Raw genomic sequence first — 25,206 nt, 5'->3', positions numbered from 1 at the left:
AGGATGCAGAAGCTGAGTTTGCTTGGGCTCACATTTCATGTGTGCAGGTATAAAGTAACTGAAGGTACAATTTGTTTTGTTTGTTAGTTTGCAATTCCTCTGCTTTTGTCCAAATCTAAAGGGAGAAAAGAAGTTCCAAATGCCCAAACTTCAGAGTGCTGCAGTGATAATGATACATGACAGTAAATTTTCAATGATCAAAAAATGCTTGGTTTATGTACTTGTTATAGGTTTGTTCTAAAAGACTAAAATCTGTTCTTGTTTGTGGATGGTGCTTACATTGTGCTAAGGAAGGATAGGATCTAAAGGAAGGATAGCAGAAATACCTGCTGAAAGAAGTAGCTGAACCTGGGATTACAAACAGATTTATTGGTCATTATTCTCAGTAGCTTTTGCCCTTGTATCCTTGATGCCTTCTGACTGCATTGCATAAGCATGAAAAATACAGTCTGAAACTGAACCTCTGCCCATCTGTCTTGTTCTGCAACCCTTCTTTCCCTCATTCGTGTTTATTGAGTTCATTTATATTCACTCTTTCACCTTTCACACTGTGAATTTCATCCATGATCCATTCCCATAAGGTTTCTGCCCTCTGCTGTCCACTAAACTGCATTCTCCCAACTCCCACATTAATTCTCCTAGCAAAGGTCAAGGTTACTGCTCGATTCTCCTTTATCCATGATGTGTTGTCATAGTGCTGTTTATATCTGCTCTTTCAATAATTGACTGGTTTGACGCATTTGTTACATTCAAATTAAATCCTTCATAATCTTTTAAATAGATTCTCGTGTTTCTGAAGCTTTAGATACCCATGCATTTTCTCTAGCATGTGCAACTCATAGAATAATTTTTTTCTTTACAATATATTTCTCTAGTATGTTTTAGCTCACGTATCTGATACTGTTACCATTCCTTAAAAAAAGCTTGAGTGAACAACTGCATGAGACAGTGTTGTGTATCTGTCATTAAGAGAGTCCCAGACTACTTTGGGTTGGAAAGAACTTTAAAGCTCATCGACAATATGCCTGATGATCAGTGTTGGTAAGAAGTCTGCTAAGGTCACTAATTAACATGAGAGAGAAAAATCAGAGAGCCACAGACTGGTTTGTGTTGTAAGGGACCTTAAAGCTCATCCAGTCCCAACCTCCTGCCACGGGCAGGGACACCTTCCACTAGAGCAGCTTGCTCCAAGCCCCTGTGTCCAACCTGGCCTTGAACACTGCCAGGGATGGGGCAGCCACAGCTTCTCTGGGCACCCTGTGCCAGCGCCTCAGCACCCTCACAGGGAAGAGCTTCTGCCTAAGAGCTCAGCTCAGTCTCCCCTCTGGCAGGTTAAAGCCATTCACCTTGTCCTGTCCCTACATTCTCTTATTAAAAAGTCCCAAAATCATCATATGTTAGTGGAGTTTGGGAATGCCTAACAATGTAAGATTATGTATCCTCGTTTGTGAGTGAGTACAAAGGTTTCATCTTCTGAGGTTTCTTCTGCCAGCTGACTGCATTCTTACTTTTGTAGTTTTTATGGGCTGATCAGAGCACAGTATGGAGTTTCAGGGTCTTGCAGAGGACTTTCCACCTGGTTTAAAACTTAACTTAAAACTTTCCATGGGTTAAAACTTAAACAGGGGTTAAAACTTAAGCAGGGAAAGTTTAGATTGGATATAAGGAAGAAGTTCTTTATTGTAAGGGTGGTGAGGCGCTGGAATGGGTTGCTCAAGGAAGTTGTGAATGCTCCATCCCTGGCAGTGTTCAAGGCCAGGTTGGGCAGAGCCTTCGGTGGCATGGTTTAGTGTGAGGTGTCCCTGACCATGGCAGGGGGGTTGGAACTGGATGATGTTAAGGTCCTTTCCAACCCTAACTATTCTATGATTCTATGATTTCTCCAGTGTAGCGCTCAACTTCATATTCTCCTCATGGATAATCATTAACACTAGTATTCAGTCAGTAGGTAGATCAGATACTACTTCTGTCAGGTTTGCTTATTCTAATGATCTTGTTTTCTTTTCTTCTCTTTTCCCTTTCTTACTTTTCTTCTGTTTTCAGCAGTTTTAAACTAGCTTTCACAGCCAGGAATACATATTTTATATTGTTTGAAATGTGGCTTGTCTTACGCATACATTATTAACATTTGCTCTCAATGGGTATAGAAGTGATCCTGGCTAAAATGAGAATGGGAATTTGTATCTAATATCTTCAGGATTGGAGAGCAGTAGTTTCTGAGTCTTCAAGGAATAGTTAATAGAATACATACAGTAATATAGAATATATATATTTTAAATATATAGTAATATATATAGTAAATAGTAACTTGGACAGGCTTTAAACATTCTAATCATAATATTTTGTTCATGTGTCATATTTTATAGGTCTGCTCATACACTTCAGCCTTCTTCAGGGGATGAAATCTCTACTAATGTGTCTGTCCAGCTGTATAATGGAGAGGCCCAACAGCTTATCATTAAGTTAGAAAACATTGGAACAGAACCACTGGAGAAACTTGAGGTCACAGCAAAAACAGTCAACACCAAGGGTGTGTATGCTGATTATGCTTCTAAATAATAATGATCTTTTTTTCTCTGCTCAAAGAGGGGCTAGTTGAGTTATACTTATTTTAGGTCAGTTTAGAATACATATTGTAATTTGTGTTACGCAACTGGAATCATTTAGTTTGATTTTATTGCAGGAATATAGAAATGAAAGAGAATGCAAAAAAACAGAATGAAAATGAAAGAAGCTGTAGAACCATCTGAGTGTCAAAGGGTATCACCTGCTTTTGAAAATCTAGATTTCATTTTAATGTTACTTAGGAAAATAAAATCCTGAGGCATTAACTAGGCAAAGGCAGCAATCTTAGGTCTAAATATACTTAATATACATAAATATACTCCTTATGTCTAAATATACTGATTAGTTAATTAAATAAACTACCATTAGCAGTAATGTCTTCTTTGAGGGAGCTGAAGTAAGTAAGCCTACTTCTCTGTCACTCGGTGAACAATAAGAAAAGAATTGGGTAAAAGACTTTAAAACTCAAGGCAATGAATGAAATAAGCAATTGTGAGTTAAATGATTAATTGAAGGTGTGGAAGAAATACAGTGCATTTCCTGCTCCCACTTATTTCTCCTGAAATGCTCTGTATATATTAGTATTAAAAAGTAGTCTGATGGGTGAACCTTGCTTTTGTTTTGTAATTTGTTTTCTCGGTTTTGGTTTGTTCTCTGGGGCATCGTTATGAAAATGATTATGAACAGAAGCAGTGCAGATGACAAGCAAGATAATCTTTATTGACAATAGAAATACCTTATTTTTTGCAGGTTTTGTTCTCTCAGTGACAAGAGTATTAAAATGCAGTGTGATACCTGGTGATTTTTGTTCATTTCAGTGCTTGAGCTCATGACTTTTTTTTAACAGAGTATCCTCTTCTCTGTAACCTGAGAGAATCGGTTGCCAATCATTTAAGAATAGATTTTCTGCCTGAGACTTGTTACCAGGAATGATTTGAGAAGCTGAAATGTATGATGACTTACTGTTCTTATTTCAGTAAATCAACATGCTCCTACTGTGCTTAGTGCTGTATGTATCTAACAGACCAAATACAGCACAAACATCGAATGGTGAATTTGATGAAATACAATGTATTGAGTGGTTGTATACATGGGCCTCTCAATTAGATGTTCATCAGATTCTTAGTACGTAACATTACACAATTAATTGGGTCAGGGTTTTGAAAAAGTGACTTGTCAACTTGAAACTCATCATCACTCAGTTACAACTTTTGTTAAAAGCAATAGGGAAAGAGGAGGTGAATCGATATACGCAGCTATGAGTTCAGTAAAACCTTAATTTTTCTTAATTCTTCATTTTCTTTTGCTGTAGAAAATGTTTACAGTGAAGCTTGTTTGAATATTTAACAGACTCTTAGATGTTAAGTGTGATAGTTCTCTTTATCAGAAAAAGGAACATTAATGATGACTGAGTTTTTCTGGTCATGCGTATACCTTAAATCACCATTTTGGAGAACCTTGCCATCAAATCCATAGAATAATGGATGTCTACGTGGGAAAGGACCTCTGGAAATAGTTTTAGATCATGTCCTTGTGAAGGCAGAAGTTTGTATCAGGTTATCCAGAGTCCTATCCAGTAGAATATTCAGTTTCTCGTATTGTTTCACAAAAGCAAAATGTACCCCCGTATTTGGAAGTGTCTGCTTGAGATGATCCCTGTTATCAGAGGAAAATACAAACTTAAGTATGACTTTTTACATCTCTGTGTGCTGTGGGCATGATGTAAAGCATTGAAATACTGAGGCAAAAGAGCTACATTAAGCATGTCATTTCAAATGGGATTACATGTAGGCCCTGCAAAGGATGGACCTTTGCCCTTCTTGGCAAATCGGCTCTCTTGTGTTTTAGTTATTATTGTATATTGGTACAAATGCATAAGGGTGGACTCATGATGTATGCGATGTGTGACATGAGATTCTGGTGATGAACGGGGAGCTAAAGATTTGTCATGTCAGCAGCTCAGTTTAGTCAGAGAGTACTACATGCATGGAAATAGTGTGCTTACAACATGAAATAGTAATTAATAGTAATGCAAACTCTTAACTTGATATTATATATCAAGTTGAGAGCATATGCAGACACTTATGAACTTGTCTGTAGTGCATTAAAGGTTCTATTGGATGTTCTTTACTACTTCTCAGCTGCAGTGTGCCTGTGATTTAAGCTGCTCAGGGCCTCTTTGAAAGCTGTTAGGCATCTTCATCTGCCATGACCACAGCTTGCCTGTCAACTTGGGAGCCCATGAGAAGTTGTTGTCAAATGCAGAGTTTTCAGTCATCCTTTATGTCACCTGATTTGCTTTGGGTTTTTCAGTCTTGGCAGTTGCTTGTAAATCTTTTGTACCTGCTGCACGGCTGCCTATCTAACTTCCATTTGCTTTCCTTGTGTTTCTGGGACCATCTTTTAGCACAAAGATGGATGCTGTAAATGGCAAACATTCTCTGGATGGGATTAGCTGTTGCAGTGCAGTGACCTTTGTTACGTTAGCTATAGCCAGTCACTTCTCTTGAGGAAGCCCACTTCCCTTGCATTGTTTTCAATGGTGTCTTGTGAATGAGAACCTCTGGAGATAGGCTTTGAAACTTGCTCCTCCTTGCTTCCTCTCTCTTTCAGGTGCACCTCTTTAGTGCTTTTTCCACTCAGGCCCTCAGATAAATGACGAGAAATTGCAGCTCACCCTTTGTGGCCCATAAAGGACATCACAGGGTTTTTGAGTCCTTCAGCAGCTATGTGTTACAGAACAGATCCCGAGGCAAATCAGCAAGAAGGACTTGTCATGCTGGCAGAATAAACACATCTGTCATGTATTTTAATGTCTCGTTGCATGACCCTGTCTACCAGGCTGTGGTGTTTGTAGGTTGGACATCACATGTATACTGTCAAGGTCAACTGTCACCTCGCATTGTCCTTCACTAGATCATATAGTCTAATACTTTATTTAGAATGATGACGTGCAAACCTGAATGCTTTTCATAGACTCATAGAATGGTTTGGGTTGGAAGGGACCTTAAAGCTCATCCAGTTCCAACCCCCTTCCAGCAGAGCAGGTTGCTCCAAGCCCCATCCAGGGATGAGGCAGCGACAGCTTCTCTGGTCACCTTGTGCCAGCGCCTCAGCACCCTCATAGGGAAGAACTTCCTTGAATCTAGTCTAAATCTTCTGTCAGTTTAAAGCTGTTCCTCTTTGTCCAGTCACTGCGTGGCCTTGTAAAAAGTTCCATCCTTTGTTTCCAGTCAGCTCTTGTCAGTGGCTTGCTAGGTCTCAGTTGTGGGGTGCACTCCGAAAGCTTTGATAACCCAACTGTTTGATCCACTCAGGCAAATATAACATCGATGTTTTCAAACTTGAAGCACTAAGAGGCATGACAGGCATTCTTATAGCCGCACAGGTTGTTAGGCTCTAGTACTGAGCACCAGCTGCACAGGCTGAATGAACTTGGATGATGAAGAAGAACCTCAGTGATCTTTCTTACAAGTGGTTGACATCTGGAATTTCGACATAGAGAAATAAATTCACCTGTCTCTCTGTATTCTTTCCATGGTCTTGGAACACATCTGCTTGTGGCCTCAGCTGTTTAACTGTGCCAGACCACAAATAGAAACCTACTGTGAGGTCCAGGTAACCCATTTTTAGTAACTGTGGACACCCTGGAGTAGATCTGTTTATCTTCTTTTTTGACAAACAAAACTGTCAAATCTTTCAAATTGGAAATGTTCCATAGAGAGTTGTGAATGCACGCAGGCTTTCCTCCAGTTAGTCCAAACGTCCTTGTGAAGGTAGGACAACAAGAAGTGTTAGTTATTTCAGCGCCAGTGTAGCTGCCGTGGATTTACTATTTGGGTTTCTCAGCTCAAGTCTCTTCTCTGCCCACACTGGCTGACTGAGATCATGATTTCTTATGATTCTTACTGTTTTTTCCACTCATAAATATCAAATGGTTCATTATTTTAGAGCTGGTTTTCCCCTCTTTTTAGGGAGACTTGCTAATTGCCTAGAGGAAACTCTGCTAGATATGTTCACTTTGTAAAGAACATAACAAGTCCAGCAAGTTCATTTTTATCTGTCAGGTCTGAATTCGCAATACTCTGCATTGTCTCCTCAATTCAAAAGATGTTGTTTGTCGTCAGTATAAAAGTAAAATTAATAACAATATTGGTATGCTGCCTATGAGCCAATGAACTTCTTAGTGCTTTTAGCCTTGTAATTCTAGTGTGCACATCCCACAGTTTTTGACTAGAAACAAAAGGTAGCAGATACTCTGCAGTGCTAAATACATGATGTTAATTTTTACTAGTATTTCATACACTGAGGGAAATTAAGAGGTGTGAATGCCAGTGCCTTTGCATTCAGAACTCATAGTTATTTTGAGGTCCTGTGTTCTGTGCTAGGAATATCGATTTCAGTTGGTGAGGCATCAAGAATCAGATGCACGGATGACCATAGAAGTCTGAAGAGCTTTATTACCATGAAGCACGTCAGATTTCTCTCTTCAGGTGTCTGATCGTAATTGCATTTAGTGTACTTTGTGCATATTGAATTCCGAGATGTGGAGTACTCTGGTCTCATCCTTCCGTGCTACTAGATGGAAGCTGCTCTTGCATTTATATTTCTTTTTTAGCTGCTTGGCTTGAGAAGCAGCATTGTTCTGGTTGTTCCACCCAAACTTCACCTTTCAGCAGTATTCATTAGGGTTTTTTTTCCACAGAGTTTCTTTTTTGTCCTTTTAAACTCTTCTCCCACAGTTTTCCGAGTGGATCTCCAGGCTCAACTGCATCTTGTTACCCTCCTGTGGTCTTTTCTGCAGGTTTGCATTTGTCAGGAATCTACAAATACGGTCATAACACTATTCTACATATATACATTTTCTTGGATGCTTTAAGTTCAGTTTGCAATTTGAGGCTATCTGTAGATCATAATGCTGTGATTAACAGAGGAGTCAGTCCCATCCTTCTGGTTTACCCACAGAAAAACAAAGACATAAGAATTTAAGTGTGATTCTAGTGCTAATGGTCCATCTAGCTCAATACTCACTAGGGGATGCTGCTTAGGGAGAGCATGCAAGTCTTGCCACTGTTGTTTCTGTTGTGCTTGCTCAGCATGTAGATATATGCATACATACTCTTTTAATTATCCTCTGTGGACTTGCCCATGTATTTGTCTGTCCTATTCTGAAGCTGCTGGTACTGCTTGCCTCTGCAGCCTCCTGTAGCAACAGATTCCAGAAGTTCACTACCAGATGGGTAGGAAAGTGCTGTATCTGTTTTAATCTCATTTCCTCCTAGTTTTATGAAGTGTTCCCAGTTCTCATACCAGGGAATTTAGTGAACAGCAGTTCTGCATTCACTTTATGTGTCATCTTTGTAATGTTTATAATCTGCAGCTATCTTCTGCTCAGCCTTTCAAACTGAAGGGTCTGTGCTCACATGGTAGCTGCTCCACACCTTCATCATTTTAGTTACCATTCTTTGGACTGTCTCTAGTTCTAGTATATCCTCCATGTAGTACAAAGATCAAATCTGCAAGTGTTTAGGATGTGAGTGCACAAAGGTTTTATACAGTGGGGAACTGCTTCCCCCTTTGACTTGCTCTCATTATCCTTCCTGAGGATGACCTGGGGTTTTTCTTGCTTGGCTTGGTTTGGTGTTTTCTGATGCTGCTCACTAAGCTGATGATTCGTGGTGATTCCATGAGTCAACAATGACTCCAGTTTCTTTGTGGAGTTGCAGTTGCCAGGTCCAAGTTCAACATACTGGGCACAGCTTTTTCGTCCCCCTCCTCCCAGGTTGTATTATTTTACCTTTATGTATGTTGAAGTCCTATATTTTTCCTACTCGATTTCATGACGTCCTTTTGAGTTTCCTGTTTATGACAGTACTGCTTCTCTAAATGATTTTGAAATCTACTCAAGATGAACTCTCTGGAAATTAACCTGATCAAGTGGCTGATGTAATTTGCAGAACAATTTAATGCTGATAGCATTTTCCTTTTTGGCAGACCTTAAAATCTGTTAACTCAAAGTTGGGGTTAAGGATTACCCAGAGTTAGATTCCGGGTAAGCTCTTCTATTTGTTACAATTATAGTGATTTAATATCAAGTAAAATAATAAAAGAGGTTAATAATTCAAACTCTTCACTAACAGACCTTTGTAACTTGTTTTCTAAACACCAATTTTGGACTGTAGAAACCACTGAATGCAAACATGCCTCAAGTAAGACTGTTCCCACTGAACTGAAAGGTTTGAAGCCCCATGCCATAGCATAGAAGCTCTTCCCTATGAGGGTGGTAGACACACAGGTTGCCCAGAGAAGCTGTGGCTGCCCCATCCCTGGCAGTGTTCAAGGCCAGGTTGAACAGGGCTTGGAGCAGCCTGATCTAGTGGAAGGTGTCCCTGCCTGTGGGAGAGGATTGGAACTGAATGAGCTTTAAGTTGCCTTCCAACCCAGACTGTTCTGATTCCATGACTCTAAAATTCACTCTGATGATGATTACTTAACAAGCTGAAGTAAACATTATTAAACCACAAACCAGCCTCTGATAAATATAAATTAGATTTTTCTCTACAGCATAACTTATAGCTCAAATATTTAGACCTTGTCTTGTAATTGTGTTAAACTTGAGATGATCTGCAAGGGCTATTCTCACATGGAAAGTATTTTCAGTTATAATACCTTCAAATAAATCCCCTACTTAATGAAAGTACATTTTGGAAACAATTTGTTTATTAAACTGAACATACACTTGAGTGCTTGGGAGATGTCATTCTTCTTTGCTTACACTGAGGAAAAACATCCCTTTGGCATAATATGTTTTTACATATCAGGAAAAGGGGATAGAGGTTGGCATTCTTGCTAAGCTACTTCTTTTCTTGAAAACGGAAGAAAATCAGAACACTGATATGGTAACAGCTAACTTATTAGAAAAGGTTGTGATGACTTTAAGAAAACAATTGCTAGGGAGATATTTTTATTCTTGCCTCATCTTTCTTATAAAGATGTCTATAATATTGATTTGATGTGCAAAAGCATAAGACAGCAATTGATGGTCTGTGAGAAAAAGTTGTCTTAGACACAAAGGAGTTATTCTTTCTTAGGTAGAAGTTGATGGAAAAATATTCACTGTTTTCCCCTTCTTTAGATGTGGTTGTTTCCATTCCAAACAACCAAGTTTGAACTGGAATTCTAATTATCTTGTTTTAAAGACCCTTAATTCTAGACAGTGGCTGTTGAGACAATATTCCCTCCCTGTTTTCACACGTAAGGATCACAGATGAGGCCTTGGAAAGCCTCTGAAATGCTGGTACACTAAGTCACTCTTACATACAGTAGCCTGGTGTGAAGTGGAGATAAGCTATGTGACTTTCAGTGGTTGCTGTGTTACAGAAAGCAGAACTCAAATGGTGTTTCATTGAGCCTCTAGAAGAATTCTTCAATGTACTTTGGAGTGGTATGCATTGCTATGCGTGTGAATGAATAAATATAGTATTGGGATTCTCCCAGTCAAACCATCATGTTTATTTTGTGTATTACAGACTTTTCTTCAGTATTTAGGATTGTATGGTGCTACAGATGTTAATGAATTTATGGAATTATTATTATTATGTTAATGAATTATGGAATTTATGGTGAGGCACTGGAATAGGTTGTCCAGGGAGGTTGTGAATGCTTCATCCCTGGCAGTGTTCAAGGCCAGGTTGGACGAGGCCTTGGGTAATACGGTTTAAAGCGAGGTGTCCCTACCCATGTCAGGGGGGTTGGAACTTGATGATCTTAAGGTCCTTTCCAATCCTAACTATTGTATGATTGTATTGTATGATTATAAGTAGTTGGGAAACAAAGCCCAAAAGCAGTTGCTCATTCATGCATCCCCCAGCAGGGGAGGGAAGTGAATCAGAAGGACAAAGGTGCCAAAACTCACAGCTAGAGATAAAGGTTGTTTAATAGCAAAGGAAAGAGGAAATAAAAAACAAACCAAAATGACATTTTTTGGCATGGAATGGTAGAATCCCAGCCTGGTTTGTGTTGGAAGTGACCTTAAAGCACATTCAGTTCCAATCCCCTGCCACAGGCAGGGACACCTTCCACTAGAGCAGGTTGCTCCAAGCCCTTGTGTCCAATCTGGTCTTGAACACTGCCAGGGATGGGGGAGCCACAGCTTCTCTGGGCAGCCTGAGCCAACTCACAGTGCAAGGTGAGTGGGAACAGAGAAAGCCTCAATGCTATGCAGGTGCTACAGGAATAGCCAAAAAGCTGATCAATTATCAACTGTGTTCAAGTCACAAATCCAAAACACAGCACCGGGCAGGCCGCTATGAAGAAAATTAACTCCATCTCATCCAGACACTCTACAGTGGATTTCCTACCCGAGGATTATTCACAAAGTGTAGAAAATAAATAAGACATTAGCAGATACTTCTTGTGCCTATTTAGTATCAGAAGTAAGGTGAATCCAGGAACAAGTCGCAGTGTGATTGTATCATTCTAATCTGTAACAACTTTTTCTGTCATCTAAAAAGAAAAGATTTCTCTTGCATAAAGTTCACAGAATATCACTGTTCAATTGCTTTTGCTGAAGGATACTGAAATTTCTGTGCCTCTAGCTTTTTGCATGCTTCATGATTTGATATAAGACATAACTGATTTGCCCTTCTTCCTGGAGCAGACATGACCTTTTGCTCCTCTTTATTTCAAGATGGATCTTTCAGTTACTGGAGCACTAAGGAGACTAAATAACTGGATAAATTATCTCAATGCATTGTTGAACTGTAAATATTAGGGTTATTTCCCTTAAGTTATCTTCTGGCATGTTAGGCTTAGGAGAGAGGTTAATTGTTACAGGTGACTTATCTCATATGGATCAATGATAAATAGTTTATCAAACAAATATCTTTTATCACAAACTAATTCTGTTTGGTCTTGTATACTTCATGCTTCTCAGTTTTCATAGAATCATAGAATAGTTTGTGTTGGAAAGGACCTTAAGATATCCAGTTCCAACCCCCCTGCCATGGGCAAGGACACCTCACAGTAAACCATGTCACCCAAGGCTCTGTCCAGCCTGGCCTTCAACACCGCCAGGGATGCAGCATTCACAACCTCCCTGGGCAACCCATTCCAGTGCCTCACCACCCTCACAGAATATCCTTATATCTAATCTGAACTTCCCCTGTTTCAGTTTGAACCTGTCACCCCTTGTCCTATCACTACAGTCCCTAATGAAGAGTTCCTCCCCAGCATCCCTATAGGCCCCCTTCAGATACTGGAAGGCTGCTACGAGGTCTCCACGCAGCCTTCTCTTCTCCAGGCTGAACAGCCCCAGTGTTCTCAGCCTGTCATCCTATGGGGGGTGCTCCAGTCCCCTGATCATCCTGGTGGCCTCCTCTGGTAGTGGTCATCTTCACTTAAATTTGTATTTTAAGCTTAGTCATCTGTATACTTCCAGGTCAGGAACTTCTCTGACATCTTTTTAGTCTTGCATTCATTTTTAATGCCCTAATTTTAAACATTTTACAGTTAAACAGTAAATGCCACAGAAGTTAATACACTACAACAGTTACAAACTTAAACTGCCTTAACATGGGTTATGCTTGACATAATTACTTCTTTTAATACAGAGAAGCTGTATGGGGACTTCTTGACTTGGAAGCTAGAAGATACGCTCTCCCAGTTTCCTCTAAAACCTGGAAAGATTGCAACACTCACTGTAAACATTAAAGTGAAGCTGGACTTTTCATGCCAAGAAAACCTCCTGCAAGATCTCAGTGATGGTAAGTTTGTAATTTCTTCTTGCTTCAAGAGTTGTATGTACTCGTAAGAAAGCCTTACCCAGTAGTGCCGTTTGGCTTAAAATACAGTATTGAATGTGGCTGTGGGTTTTCATATTTTTGTCTTGCAACCCAAAGACAGTTCCTCAGTGAGCTGTAGGGGTTGAAGACTGAGTTTTTGTGACAGCTCTGTGTATGACAGTTTGACCAAACAGACCCATGATGAGATCTTGCCCTGGTATCTTCTTAAATCTTTCTTGATGGAGAGTGTTTTTGGTGTGTTTCTTTGTATAGAATCATAGAATAGTTAGGGTTGGAAAGGACCTTAAGATCACCTAGTTCCAACCCCCCTGCCATGGGCAGGGACTCCCATGGTATCTTTATCTTGTGAAGATAAAAATAGTTCACAAACATCAGTGAGCTTTAGAGAGAAATAATATGAAGTTGATTATTTAGTTATTTAAGATTACAGAATTAGTAATTGTGGTTGGCTGCAGTTTTGCAAGAAGTGACATACTGAAATGTCCCAACACAAGAGGACCTTGCTTGAGCAAGTCCAGAGGAGGCCATGAATATGCTCTGATGGCTGGAACATCTCTCCTATGGAGACACGCTGAAAGAGCTGGGCTTATTCAGCCTGGAGAAGAGTAAGCTTCAGGGACACCTTAGAGCAGCTCCCAGTGCCTAAAGGGGCCAACAAGAAAGCTGGAGAGTGGCGTTTTACAAGGGCAGATAAGGGTGGGACAAGGGGGAATGGGTTTAACCTGCCAGAGGGGAGATTTAGATTAGACATTAGGAAGAAGTTAGTTACTGTGAAGGTAGTGAGACTGGCACAGGGTGCCCAGAGAAACTGTGGCTGCCCCATCTTTGGCAGTGTTCAAGGGCAGGTTGGACGAGGTTTAGAGCAACCTGCTCTAGTGGAAGATGTCGCTGTCCTTGGTGGGACTTGGAACTGGATGAGCTTTAAGGTTACTTCCAACCCAAGCCGTTCTAGGAGCCTACATTTAATAGAGCAAAATGTCGTAATATCTGTACTGAAAGAAAGTTTCATCTGCTTAAAATCACTGTTTCTTTTGATAAAAAAAACCCCACAATGTTTGTTTGTATTAGAATTATCTGGAATTACAAGTACCAGATACTTGTAATGAAGGTTTCATTTTTATAACAAACACACAGTCTCACTGGAGTAATTGCTATACTCTGTATTTTTTCAATTGCATGATATATTTACACTGATTGGATTAACTTGACAAAACGAGATATTCCTGTATTAAAAAAAAGAATCATTATTATTTGGCCTGTTTCCCAGGATCCAGTTGCAGGTATGCTTATCACTATCATTAATCCTTAAAAATAAATGTTTCCACTGTAGAAAAAAATACAGCAAAATTCTTTTCATAGCTAACTGGAGTGGAATAGGACTGATTTCTGTGAGTCATCTTGTAAATGCATTTAGACAGAAATTGTATTAATTGTTAGTAAATATTAAAAGACTTTGTTTTTAAATCTCCCTGGTGTAAAATACAGAAACTAGATAAAATAATTGTGGATTTAATGGCACAAAACCCAGTGTTGCTGCACTAAAATTTCCTTTAGAACTTACTGGAAAAGCTGATGGTGCAGGAAGTCCATACTGGGATATCAGTGTGCAAACACAGCTGCCGAGGTATTGAGGCTTTGAGAAATGCCCTTGGTAGAAAATGTAATTCCATGCAGCACAATTTCGGCTACAAATTGAGACCCAGGGGTTGAGGGGACAGATCTGACGCTGACTCTAGGATGGTTTTACTCTTTCAGGAGCAGATGATGCCACATTACTTACAGGTCACTGAACTTTTGGTCCTCACATACCCTGTAGATGACCTCTCTTTTCCATGGAAATACTAATGGCGTATTGCTTCCTTACTTTACAAGAGCTTTTCTTAGCTCAGAATTTAAATTCATTATTTATTACATTGTGTGGAAAAGGATACAAGTCAGTTGATTCAAAATTTAAAGATAACTTGGGAAGCTTAGCTTTTATATGTTGACAGGTTAACATTAATAGGAAAGAAATCGGAGTAATTCAGCTCACGGACATAGGATTCCAGGCTTTTTTTCTCCTTATTTTCCTTTCTCCCCCCAGTAGTAAGATGTCTGGCACAGTCCTTTAGTTTCAGGACAAGCATTGGTTTACAGTTAGACTCAATGATCCTAAAGGTCTTTTCTAACCTAAATGATTCTGTGATTCTAAATGAGAAGGAAGTTGATGGATGTAATCAATGTAACAGGTATCAAAGTCAGTATTTTAAAATCTAGACATTACTGTCTCTAGTGCCAGTTCTCTTGATTTCATTTCTGCTACTTCCAAATACTTATCTATCTGTAGAATTTCCTTCACTTGCTCTGTCTCCAAAACCCTTCAAGTGCTCTGAAGCTGCATTTGCCCAGCAGTTTTTCAGATGAAATCACATACAAACAGAATATTTTCTAGAAGAAGATAATGCACTTGTCAGTTTTGACATCAGACAGTTGTGGGATTTGGATTTAAGCCTCTCTTTCTTACCTGTATCTAACTTCTATGGGACAACATACAAATAAGTTCTTTGAAAATCATTTTTACCTTATTATGTCTGCCCCTGTCTTCTTTGACTGGTTGTGGAACTGAAGCCTGGGAGCAATTCAAGCTTTTCTCATTCAGTGATGATAAAGGAGTAGAATCCATTAATATTTCTTTAGAACTTAGTTATATTTGAGTGCTATTTACTTGTGTAATCTGAAAGTATTATTAGAGGCAGGCAAGAGCCTGATGTGAAGAGCAGTAAAGAGCTAGAAAAATCGATGGCAAATGTGACGTGACTTCTAATCCTATGGTAGCTGTGGTACCTTTTTCTTTTGAAGACCAGATTTACAATAATGATCAAAATACTTTTGTCTTTTAAAAGTAATGCCCTTAGCAGGGCATCTGTTACTTTGATCTGTTTTCATTTGCTGCTGAAATTGTTTCCTTTTATGCTGTTAGTAATCAGGACATAATACAGAAAGGATAAATTACTGTTGTTTCTGATGAGACACTTACCCAATTGGAAAATAAACTAAGTTATCAATCAGAATTGCTGATCTAATTCTTGTGTGTTGATGGTATACCATCTCATAAAGAAAAATGTTAGATGTTCTTGTAGATTAAAAGAAGCAAAAAAACATGAGTGGCTGTACAGGATCAGATCAGTGACCGTCTACTCCAATATCCTGGCTGTGATAGTAGCTAAGAACAGATGTCTGTGGGAGAATATAGGGAAAATCATGAACATACGTGCTACTACTTTCCTTTAGGCTCTTGGGCACCAACTAATGTTAACTTAGGAGCTACCAAAGCCTGATATTTTTTTTCTGGTTTTAGGCAGTTAGTGGGTTTCTCTTTCATAAAGTTCTCTGTTCCCTTCATCAGCACTGTACAACATGCTGTCACAAGAAGAACCACAGCTAAATTACTTTTAGCAGCTTGGCACTTAGTGGTATCCTTACATTACCTGGTTCTTGTATTGCAAGAAATGGGTAGCAGTGCATCTTCTAAATATCGTGCCTACAGTCATGATTTTATGTATTTCCTCATGTCATTGGTGCAGTGGTCTCTTTTGCAGACTGAAGGTTTCTAACTGACAAAGTTGTTTCTGGCATGGGAACAGTAAAATACTTTGATCAACCTTGTGCCTTTTGAACTCTTACAGTTCTGTATGTCTGAGGTAGGCTGCACACACTATTTGAGAGGTGATCTATGTATTTCTGTAGTGATGTAATGATGCTCTGCATTTTGTTATTTTCCTTAGAATAATGCAGTAATGCACTATTTGTCATTTGCTTTTTTGACCGTTGCTGAATGTGGAGTTGATAGATTCATGAATCTGTGAACCATAGCTCCAGGATCTTGCTCCTGAAAATAGCAATATGCTGAGAGCCTCATATTTCACATGTCAGTTTAGGATTGTTTTTTCCTATTTATTTATACTGGATTTGGACATCTTATTGCCCAGTTGTTAAGTTTCGTAAGGTCCTAGCTGTATGTCAGGAGCATGCCATTCTGTTGTGTTGTACAGGCTTTCATGCTGGGAATGGATTAATGCAAATACAGCCTAATAACACACCAGATAGATAGACATTTAATTTGATTCTAGGGTTGCTGCACTAAGTGAGACAGGAGGAAACACTCTATAAGATTCATCTGCAGAAGGTGACAGAAGACAAGAGATTTCTTTGGAAGATACCTGGTTTTGAATTTAAATGAAGTCTTGACAGGTCTTCTGAAAAAACTAAGTAGCCTAGAGGACTCTGATAATAATGGTATAACTGATGATGATGATAATGGAGGTTCTCAGAGATCTTTTACATCATTTACATCATTTACATGTTGCTGTGCTTGGTTTCTGTATTACATTTGATCGTTCAGAATATTCTTTCAAAGTGATATTAATCTCTAAGAAGTTTTTATCTCTGTGGTTTGAAGATGAACCATCTTGTCTAGTAATTTGACTGTTAGAAGGTGGGGTTCTTTTAGCAGTATATAAGTGCCATGGGACCTCAGCCTGTATAGCAGCCATCCAGTACCTAAGGGGGCCAAAAAGAAAGCTAGAAGGGGACTTTTTACAAGGGCATGTAGGGACAGGGCAAGGGTTAACGACTTTGAACTGAAAAAGGGTAGGTTGAGGAAGAAGTTCTTCCCTGTGAGGGTGCTGAGGCACTGGCACAGGGTGCCCAGAGAAGCTGTGGCTGCCCCATCCCTGGCAGTGTTCAAGGCCAGGTTGGTGTCATGGTTTAAACCCAGCCAGACAGCTCGTTCACTCACACCCCCCCCCCCCCCCCCTTTTTGCCCTCCCCCTACTCCCGGAGGGACGGAGAGGAGAATCGAAAAGAATGCAACTCCCATGGGTTGAGATAAGAACAGTCCAGTAACTAAGGTATAACACAAACCACTGCTGCTACCACCAATAATAATAATAATAAAGGAAATAACAAGGGAAGAGAATGCAACACCTCAGCACCAGCCGACCGATAACTTGCCCCCCCAGCCCGACCAAGCACTGACCAATACCTCCTCCAACCCCGCAGTCTACCAGCCCTTCTGGGTAACTCCCAGTTACTCCCCTGGGCATGATGTGCTGTGCTATGGAATACCTCTTTGGTCAGTTTGGGTCAGGTGTCCTGTCTCTGCTTCCTCCTGGCTTCCCTTCCTCCCTGGCAGAGCATGAGGCTCACAAAGTCCTTGGCCAAACCAAAACATCATTGTTATCAGCTCTGTTTCCAGGCTGGAAGTCAAAACACAGCACTGCACTAGCTACCAAGAAGGAGAAAAATGACTGCTACTGCTGAACCCAGGACAGTTGGACACAGGGGCTTGGAGCAACCTGCTCTAGTGGACAGTGCCCCTGCCCATGGTAGGGGGTTGGAACTGGATGAACTTTAAGGTCCCTTCCAACCCAAACCATTTTATGATTCTATGATTGATTCTGTAATCAGTAGTACCAGCCACTATACAAATATGTAATAAGAGATGTTTCAGGCCCCAAATCTTTATGATGTAAATAGCTGAGACAGACATGATGCAAATAACAATAGATTTTGCTACTGGCACATACAGGCTAATTGACCTGCCATCCTGTTATGCTGTTTCCTTGCTGAGGCACTTTATTTTAGCATCTAATGCAGCGTGCATAAATAATCTCTAGTCTTTGAATGTGAATTTCTTTACACTTCGTTTGTTTCTTTTGTTGCATTCACCCTTATTCTAAATTTAACTTCCAACTGTAGTTTAGTTAGTTCAAACCTCAGGAAGGATTCATTACTTACACTGCATTTGCTATTGTTAATGATTATTACCATCTTCAAATGTAATGGAGTCTCGAAGAAGTGCTTACTCTGTCTGTCGTCTCTGCCGTGCTCCTTGGAGCTAGAGCGTTGGTGCACTCCCAGTAGCTCTGCCTGGAATGCTGCTACCTGGGGTCTCTCGTGTGACAGTCTTCGGCATGTTTTCAAGAGAGGGAAGGAACTGCATCTTAATGTCTCCCTGTACTGGGAAGGGTGAAGTGGATTGTATTGCCTTGGAATTCTATCCCCTTCTGTGTTATTCCCCTCTTTGTTGCAGAGAGCAAGTTGGTAAAATTCTGTCTACTTCCAGCAGAATACAAGATGGATCTTCTTTTTTGCTAGGAAAGAAAAAGACCTATTCTGGTTTGCATTTGGCAAGAATACTCGATCTCCTGTCTGAAGCTCTTTATTTGTGCATGCTGAATGTACGTTAAAACTATTCCAGTGTTCTTAGGAGAATTTGCCTACCGGCAGGCTTTTTGTTTTGAAATTTCTATCAGACAGTGGATTGACAAAAGAAACAAATGGGTTGAGAGACCATTTAGTTTTTGTATTTTATGCTAAAGTTATGTGCTTTCCCAAACCTATCATATCTCTTGGGTTATTATTTTAGACTGTTTAAACATTCATGTAAAGAATCAGTAACTACAGTGGATTTATGTTTTCTAATACATGCTGATTAGCCTTGACTGAGGGACCCCCTAGCTGCTTGTTCATGCCCCATCTTTGAATCATAGAATCATAGAATAGTTTGGGTTGGAAAGGACCTTAAGGTCATCCAATTCCAACCGCCCTGCCATGGGCAGGGACACCTCACACTAAACCAGGTCACCCAAGGCTCTGTCCAACCTGGCCTTGAACACTGCCAGGGATGGAGCATTCACAGCTTCCCTGGGCAACCCATTCCAGTGCCTCACCACCCTCACAGTAAAGAACCTCGGAGCAGCCTCCCAGTGTCTGAAGGGGGCTTATAAGGATGCTGGGGACAGACTCTTTATTAGGCACTGTAGTGACAGAACAAGGAGTAATGGGTTCAAACAGACAGGGGAAGTTTAGATTGGACATAAGGAAGAAGTTCTTTACCGTTAGGGTGCTGAGGCACTGGAATGGGGTGCCCAGGGAAGTTGTGAATGCTCTATCCCTGGCAGTGTTCAAGGCTGTGTTGAACAGAGCCTTGGGTGACATGGTTTAGTGTGAGGTGTCCCTGCCCATGGCAGGGGAGTTGGAAGGTGATGATCTTAAGGTCCTTTCTAACCCTAACTATTCTGTGATTCTGTGATTAGAATGGGAGAGAAGCTGTCCCCTGTCGGCAGTTTCCTCAGTGTTTTGTCATCAGGTTGTAGATGTACAGGTTTATCTCCTTTAGTAAACTCTCTCTCATTCAAATACAAAACCTGTATTCTCATGCGGCATGCTGTGAAAGTGGCTAATGAAGTTAAATTGACAATTTACTTAACATTTGAGAGGGGATAGGAAATGCTGGTAAGAGATTTTGCTCTGTTGTGACAGCAGTGATTGCGATGTTGGAAAGGCGCACTGTATTTTTGCAGTTACCATGGAAAAAGTGTTGGTCATATGCTGTTACCATGGAAATATTCAATGTAGATTCTAGAAATTAGGAAGATTTCTGGACAGAGTAGAAAGACAATTATTCTTTTTATAGTAAAAGGCTGCTCAAACTGTTTGACAGTATGAATTGATGAGAGGAAACTGTGGAGGATTTAGCATCTTCATACCTCTGAACTTTGTGAGAAAAAATAAAACATATAAAAATAATAAAAATATAACTATCAAGTGATTTAAAACTTGTGGTGAACTGCTTCATTGATGCTCTAATTGATGCTCTCACTCACCTCTTCTCTTACACCAGAGTTTGCAACCTACCAGGCCTTTTAACAGAACGTGTTACCCCATCCTGTGGTAGCTGCTTAGTGTCTTGCAGAGGAGCTGGACAAGATTTAACCACCTTTGCTGCCTGCTTAAAAACCAGAAAACGTTAAATAATTAAACAAAAACATTGCTAGCAGCAGAACATTGTTTTTTGTTCTCTGTGGAGAAGTCCCCTTGAACAAAGATGTGAAGGGTGAGTCATTTGAAGTATAGCGCAGTGCCTTGCACTGAGCTCTGGGTTGTATGCCATATTGGAGCTCCACAAACTTCAAACAGAAAGGTCGACCACTACAATGATTACCTTAGGCATTCCTTTTAGCCTGGAGCAGAATAGATGCTTCCTTTACTGTAACACCTCCTTTTGCAAGTGCAATGTCGGGATTAGAAAATTCCTTCTTCCTTCTTCCCCAGATAAAATGTTTAAGCTAACCTTTTCCCTGAGAAATTGAAAATAGAATAGGTTTTTAAAAGATAAAACAGTTTAAAAAGACATTAATTGTATGTCCATGACGTTGTTTCAGGTATTATCTATTCCTTTCTCAAAGAAAGGAAAACTTATGCCTCTTACATAAAACAAAAAATCCGACTAACACCATGCAGTTCTTCATGCTTGGTTTTCATGTTTTTCTTTGCAGTTTTGCACACAAATCAGTGACAACTTTTGCTCTGGATACAGAACTGGCCAAAATCATTCATCAGTTTGAAAAGAATATTTTTCCTCAAGTAAACCTTTTTATTTTCATTAAAAATAGTGTCTCAAATAGATTTATGCTGAGTTGTGTTGGCAATCTGTCTTTTGAACTTATTAGAATATTATTGCCTCAAATCTTAGGCTAATAAGTACATTTGCATTTGTATCAGTTGGCTTTTAAGAAATTCTAAGAGCTGGTCTAGGAGTGGCTTGATACTTGTTATTTCTTGTGTGAGTCAGAAATAAAATACTTGTTAGGCTGTGGAGAATTCTTTCATGCTCTTGTTTCACTTCGTTTTCTCTGGTCTTTATAGGTTAGATCAATGTATGGTTTTATATAGATATAAGAGAAAAGACTACTAATTTTAGCTGAATATTCATCAAAACTAAGTTTAGCTGATGTGCTGTCCATTTTTCCAAGAGAGATACAGTTGTCTTTCCATGTGTAGCTACCCTGTTCAGACTTACCCCTTCTGATTCTTGTATCAGTTAGGTGCTGCTGATTGATTTTTCTGCAGCGGACCCACATGGAACAAATATGTTTTAATATTTAATATTAATAAACACTCTTAGTTTCAATGTTCATAGAATTTAAAAGAAGAATTCTAACAATGAGGAAAACCAGGCTAATTCTACGTATGTTTCAAAGTAGTACAGTGTGGACATGTTCCGCTCATGTTCTGGTTGATCTCTTTTGTTTGAGTTGGTTTAGGTGTGTGTTTGGTTGGTTTTGCTCTAAAGTGTAAGTTAGTAGCCACTTAAAGTGGAAAAGAAACAGTGATGATGGAAAAAAGAAGGTGAACTCCGGTTTGGCCTACATAATCTCCAAAGCTTCCTTCTAACCAAAACCATTCTATGAAATGCATGGGTTATCACACAAGCTAATAATGAAAATACAAACCTGTGGGATGTGTAACTGGAACCACTGTTGCTTGAATCTGAGACATCATGATGCCTTATCTTGTTCTTACCTATGAGGCCATCTAGAACATGGAACAGATGTTGCATCATCTATTTCTCTTACTTTGATAAATCTATGCGAGTCACTTCAATGTCTGCCCCCTAACAGTAACCTGTTGATAAATTTGCTACTGAACTGTTTAAAGCAATGCTTGCAGATGCATAAATAAATTTATGCATGTGAAGTTTTGATTAATTCTTAGTAAATTTGCATTGCATGAGCAGGATGTTCTCCCTTGCCTGTCCTGCTTTCTTCCAGTAGCTGATATAACAGGGTATTCAAGACATTGGCAATATGCGTGACCAAAGATACAACACTGGAATGGAGGGTATTAGTCTTCCACTTTGAAATCCTATCAGACTGTCCACCGAGGAGAGCTTGATCTGTGCTGGCTGCCTGAAGGTGGCTGGAAAGTAATTTGGCAGACAAAAATTTATTTAATTAAAAATGCAATTAATTAAAAGATTAATTAATCTGGCTAGAATTAATCTAAGTGCTTCCATCAGATGGTTGGCCAGTCAGATTAATTTAGAAAGACTACAAGTTCTGTGGTCCTGTAAATTCATTAAGGGCTTTCTTATATTTGCATCTTATGTGTAACAAAACTCTAAATGCTTGGTCTTAATGTATAGTACATAATGTCTGCTCATACAGAGCTTTTTTTCTGTTCTTATACTGCCTGGTGATCTCACTATAATTCCTGATTTAGAATTGCTGCATTTAGTGACTAAAGGCTCTGTCTACATTAAGATGAGGCAGTAGGAATGGATTGATATGTAGAAGCACTTGGTGCTAAAGCTCTTACATTACACTGAGGTAATTCAGGTAATTTACCTGTGTCCATACGTACTCTGGCTCTCTGTATAAAGGATCTCCTCTGCCTGTGACCCAAATTTTTCTGGAGGGCTGCTTGTTGGTGTAGACTGTTATGCCCCATTAGGAACTGGAGTACATGACCTGTGTGTACCCTGGGATTGAAGTCTTTGTTTTCTTTACTTCAATAAGAATCTAGTTTGTACACACTGAAACTGCTCTGTAAACCCAAGTACATGGGGATGACAATGATACTTACTTCAAAACCATAGCACCAAAACATGAGGTGTAGCAATGGAATGGAATGTGATACTAGCAAATACAATTTGATTGGAGCAGATTCAAATCATGAGATATCTTTGAGTCTTGTGTAGTAATTTGATGTTTCCCACATGTTCAGATAGCTCCAGTATGTGAGATTTTGCTTGTATTTCGGTGGTGTTTGTGGATTGCTGTTGCTGTGCACAGCATAAAGGAACAAAATCCTGCTCTTTGGGCTATGTGTAAATCTAAATAATAAAAATTGTGAGTCTAGTTTTAGTGTATGTTAAAACTTCAGTATTTTTTTTTTGTTCTTCTTGCTGTTTTAGATTCAATTTTCACACAATTTAATGGTTTGTGCTTAGAATATAGCTTTGGTAGGATGAGAAAGGTAAATACGCTGCAGTGTATTAATTTAACTTCAAGTTATACAAGCTTGTCAGCAATAAAAGTTGCTACTAAGTTGTCATATTGTCTTTTATTGCTCTGCCTTATGGCAGTACACAGACTGGTAGTAAATACCAAACTGACGGCATTGCTCTAAGGGTATGATTTCTGTTAAGCATTTTCTTGGTTATGAAAATGTAAAGCTCAGTTTCCTTTCTGCTTTTCTTATACATGAGGAATAGTTTATAGGTTACATCAGTAGATGGTGCAGAATGTGACTTCTCTATTTTCTATTATTTTCCACATTATGTGCTTGAAAAAGGTATCCTAAGGACTCATACTGGAATTTACTTAAAAAGATACTAAGCAACTGATAGGGCCACTATAATGGAAAACAAACGTTTATCCTTGTTATCTTTTAATATTGTAATCGTTAAAGCTAATTTGATATTATTAAGACACATCTGTTGCAATATTCCTATTGCAGTGACCTTCAGTGAGTTTTCGTTCTGTTACTGTTTGAGTATATTTGGCTTCTAGAGAAAAATGTGTCAGAATAATCTTTTTGTTTTTCCTTTTCGTATAAAGTCTTAATAGTAATTTTTGTGTATTTTCTCTCCCTTTGATGATAAATTTTTTCCAATAAAACAGAACCTTAGACAGCCAAAAGTAATTCCATTTATTCTGTTCCTAGATGGAATCAGTGTTAGTGGACTTCCGCTCTCCAGTCCTTTTCGGCAGGTTGTCAAACCGAGAGTAGAGACTAAACCTATTAATCCCCAAGAAAGCAGCAAAGCTGGTGACTTCAGTCATGTGAAGGTAAGTGAGTGACATCAGAATAAATAATAAACGTGGTGTTCATTGGGCTGTGTTATGGTTTGTTCTGAGATTAAAAATAAAGGTTTCTTTGCTTCATAAATATTTTCCTTTGGGTTTTTTTTAAGAACAGCTTGATGTTCTGTGTTTGGGTTGCTCCATTAGAGCGAACAAACAAAAAGTTCTAACAGGAGGAGTTGCAGAGTTGGTTATGAGTATGGTATCACAGTATGCTAGAGATAGGAAGGGACCTCAAAAGATCATCTAGTCCAATCCCCCTGCTGGAGCAGGACCACCTAGGTAAGGTTACACAGGAACGTGTCCAGGCAGGTTTTGAATGTCTCCAGAGAAGGAGACTCCACAACCTCCCTGGGCAGCCTGTTCCAGTGTTCTGTCACCCTCACTGAGAAGTTTCTTCTCAAGTTTAAGTGGAACCTCTTGTGTTCCAGTTTGTACCCATTGCCCCTTGTCCTATCATTGTTTGCCACTGAGAAGAGCCTGGCTCCGTCCTCGTGACACTCCCCCTTTATATATTTATATGCACTAATAAGGTCACCCCTCAATCTCCTCCAAACTATAGAGACCCAGCTCCCTCAGTCTTTCCTCATAAGGGAGATGCTCCACTCCCTTAATCATCTTAGTTGGTATACTCAAACAACTATCAGTTCTTCACCTCATGTTGCTTTCTTATGCTGCGTACTCTGTAGGAAGGTGCTTCTGAATGAATTCTTGGTTTTGTTGTTTCAAAATGTATGGAAGGATGTTGTACCTTCTAAGCAGTTTGGGATCAAAGTCTTGCCTTCATACTTCTGGAAGGAAGCCTTTTAGAGGTGTTCTTATGAGTAATAGAATAGTTGAGAGAGCCGAAAGGAAAGTAAATAGAAGTAGCAGGATGAAAGAACAATCGTGTAGGTAGAAGCTGCCCTGTGCTTAGTGAGAGAGACTTTTCCCTGGGGTAAGCTGCTGTTTGTTTTTGATCTTACCTGTTGGACATGTGAACTTCCTATTCTGAGCAGTGCAATAAGAACAACTTCATACTGGCCAGAGTTGCAGAAGATAAAATTTAAAGTGATGATAACAAAGAATGTAAAAAATAATACTGTAGAACTTCACTGGTCCCTTCCAGGGCTTTGAATCATAGAATCATAGAATATCCGCTTTGATGGATGTTTTGCATACCTTGCAGTACTTGATACATTTCCTGCATGGGTCTGTATTCTCTG

General features: G+C 39.5%; 1 protein-coding gene across 5 annotated transcripts in view; it reads left to right on the top strand.

The window, feature by feature from the left end:
- Positions 1-25,206, top strand: part of TRAPPC9 (trafficking protein particle complex subunit 9) — a 498,862-nt gene that overhangs the window by 73,616 nt on the left and 400,040 nt on the right. For all 5 annotated transcript variants that reach the window (XM_061374152.1, XM_061374153.1, XM_061374154.1 and 2 more), the window contains 3 exons: positions 2,367-2,530; positions 12,177-12,329; positions 23,862-23,986. In XM_061374152.1, coding sequence (XP_061230136.1) covers positions 2,367-2,530; positions 12,177-12,329; positions 23,862-23,986 — 442 coding nt within the window. The remainder of the gene's footprint in view (positions 1-2,366; positions 2,531-12,176; positions 12,330-23,861; positions 23,987-25,206) is intronic.

The sequence above is a fragment of the Neopsephotus bourkii genome, unplaced genomic scaffold (assembly GCF_033783945.1).
Source record: "Neopsephotus bourkii isolate Nb327-2 ecotype Australia unplaced genomic scaffold, CSIRO-AGI_Nbou_v1 NB_1637, whole genome shotgun sequence".
NCBI lineage: Eukaryota > Metazoa > Chordata > Aves > Psittaciformes > Psittacidae > Neopsephotus > Neopsephotus bourkii.
This window is presented reverse-complemented; position numbering and strand designations above follow the sequence as displayed.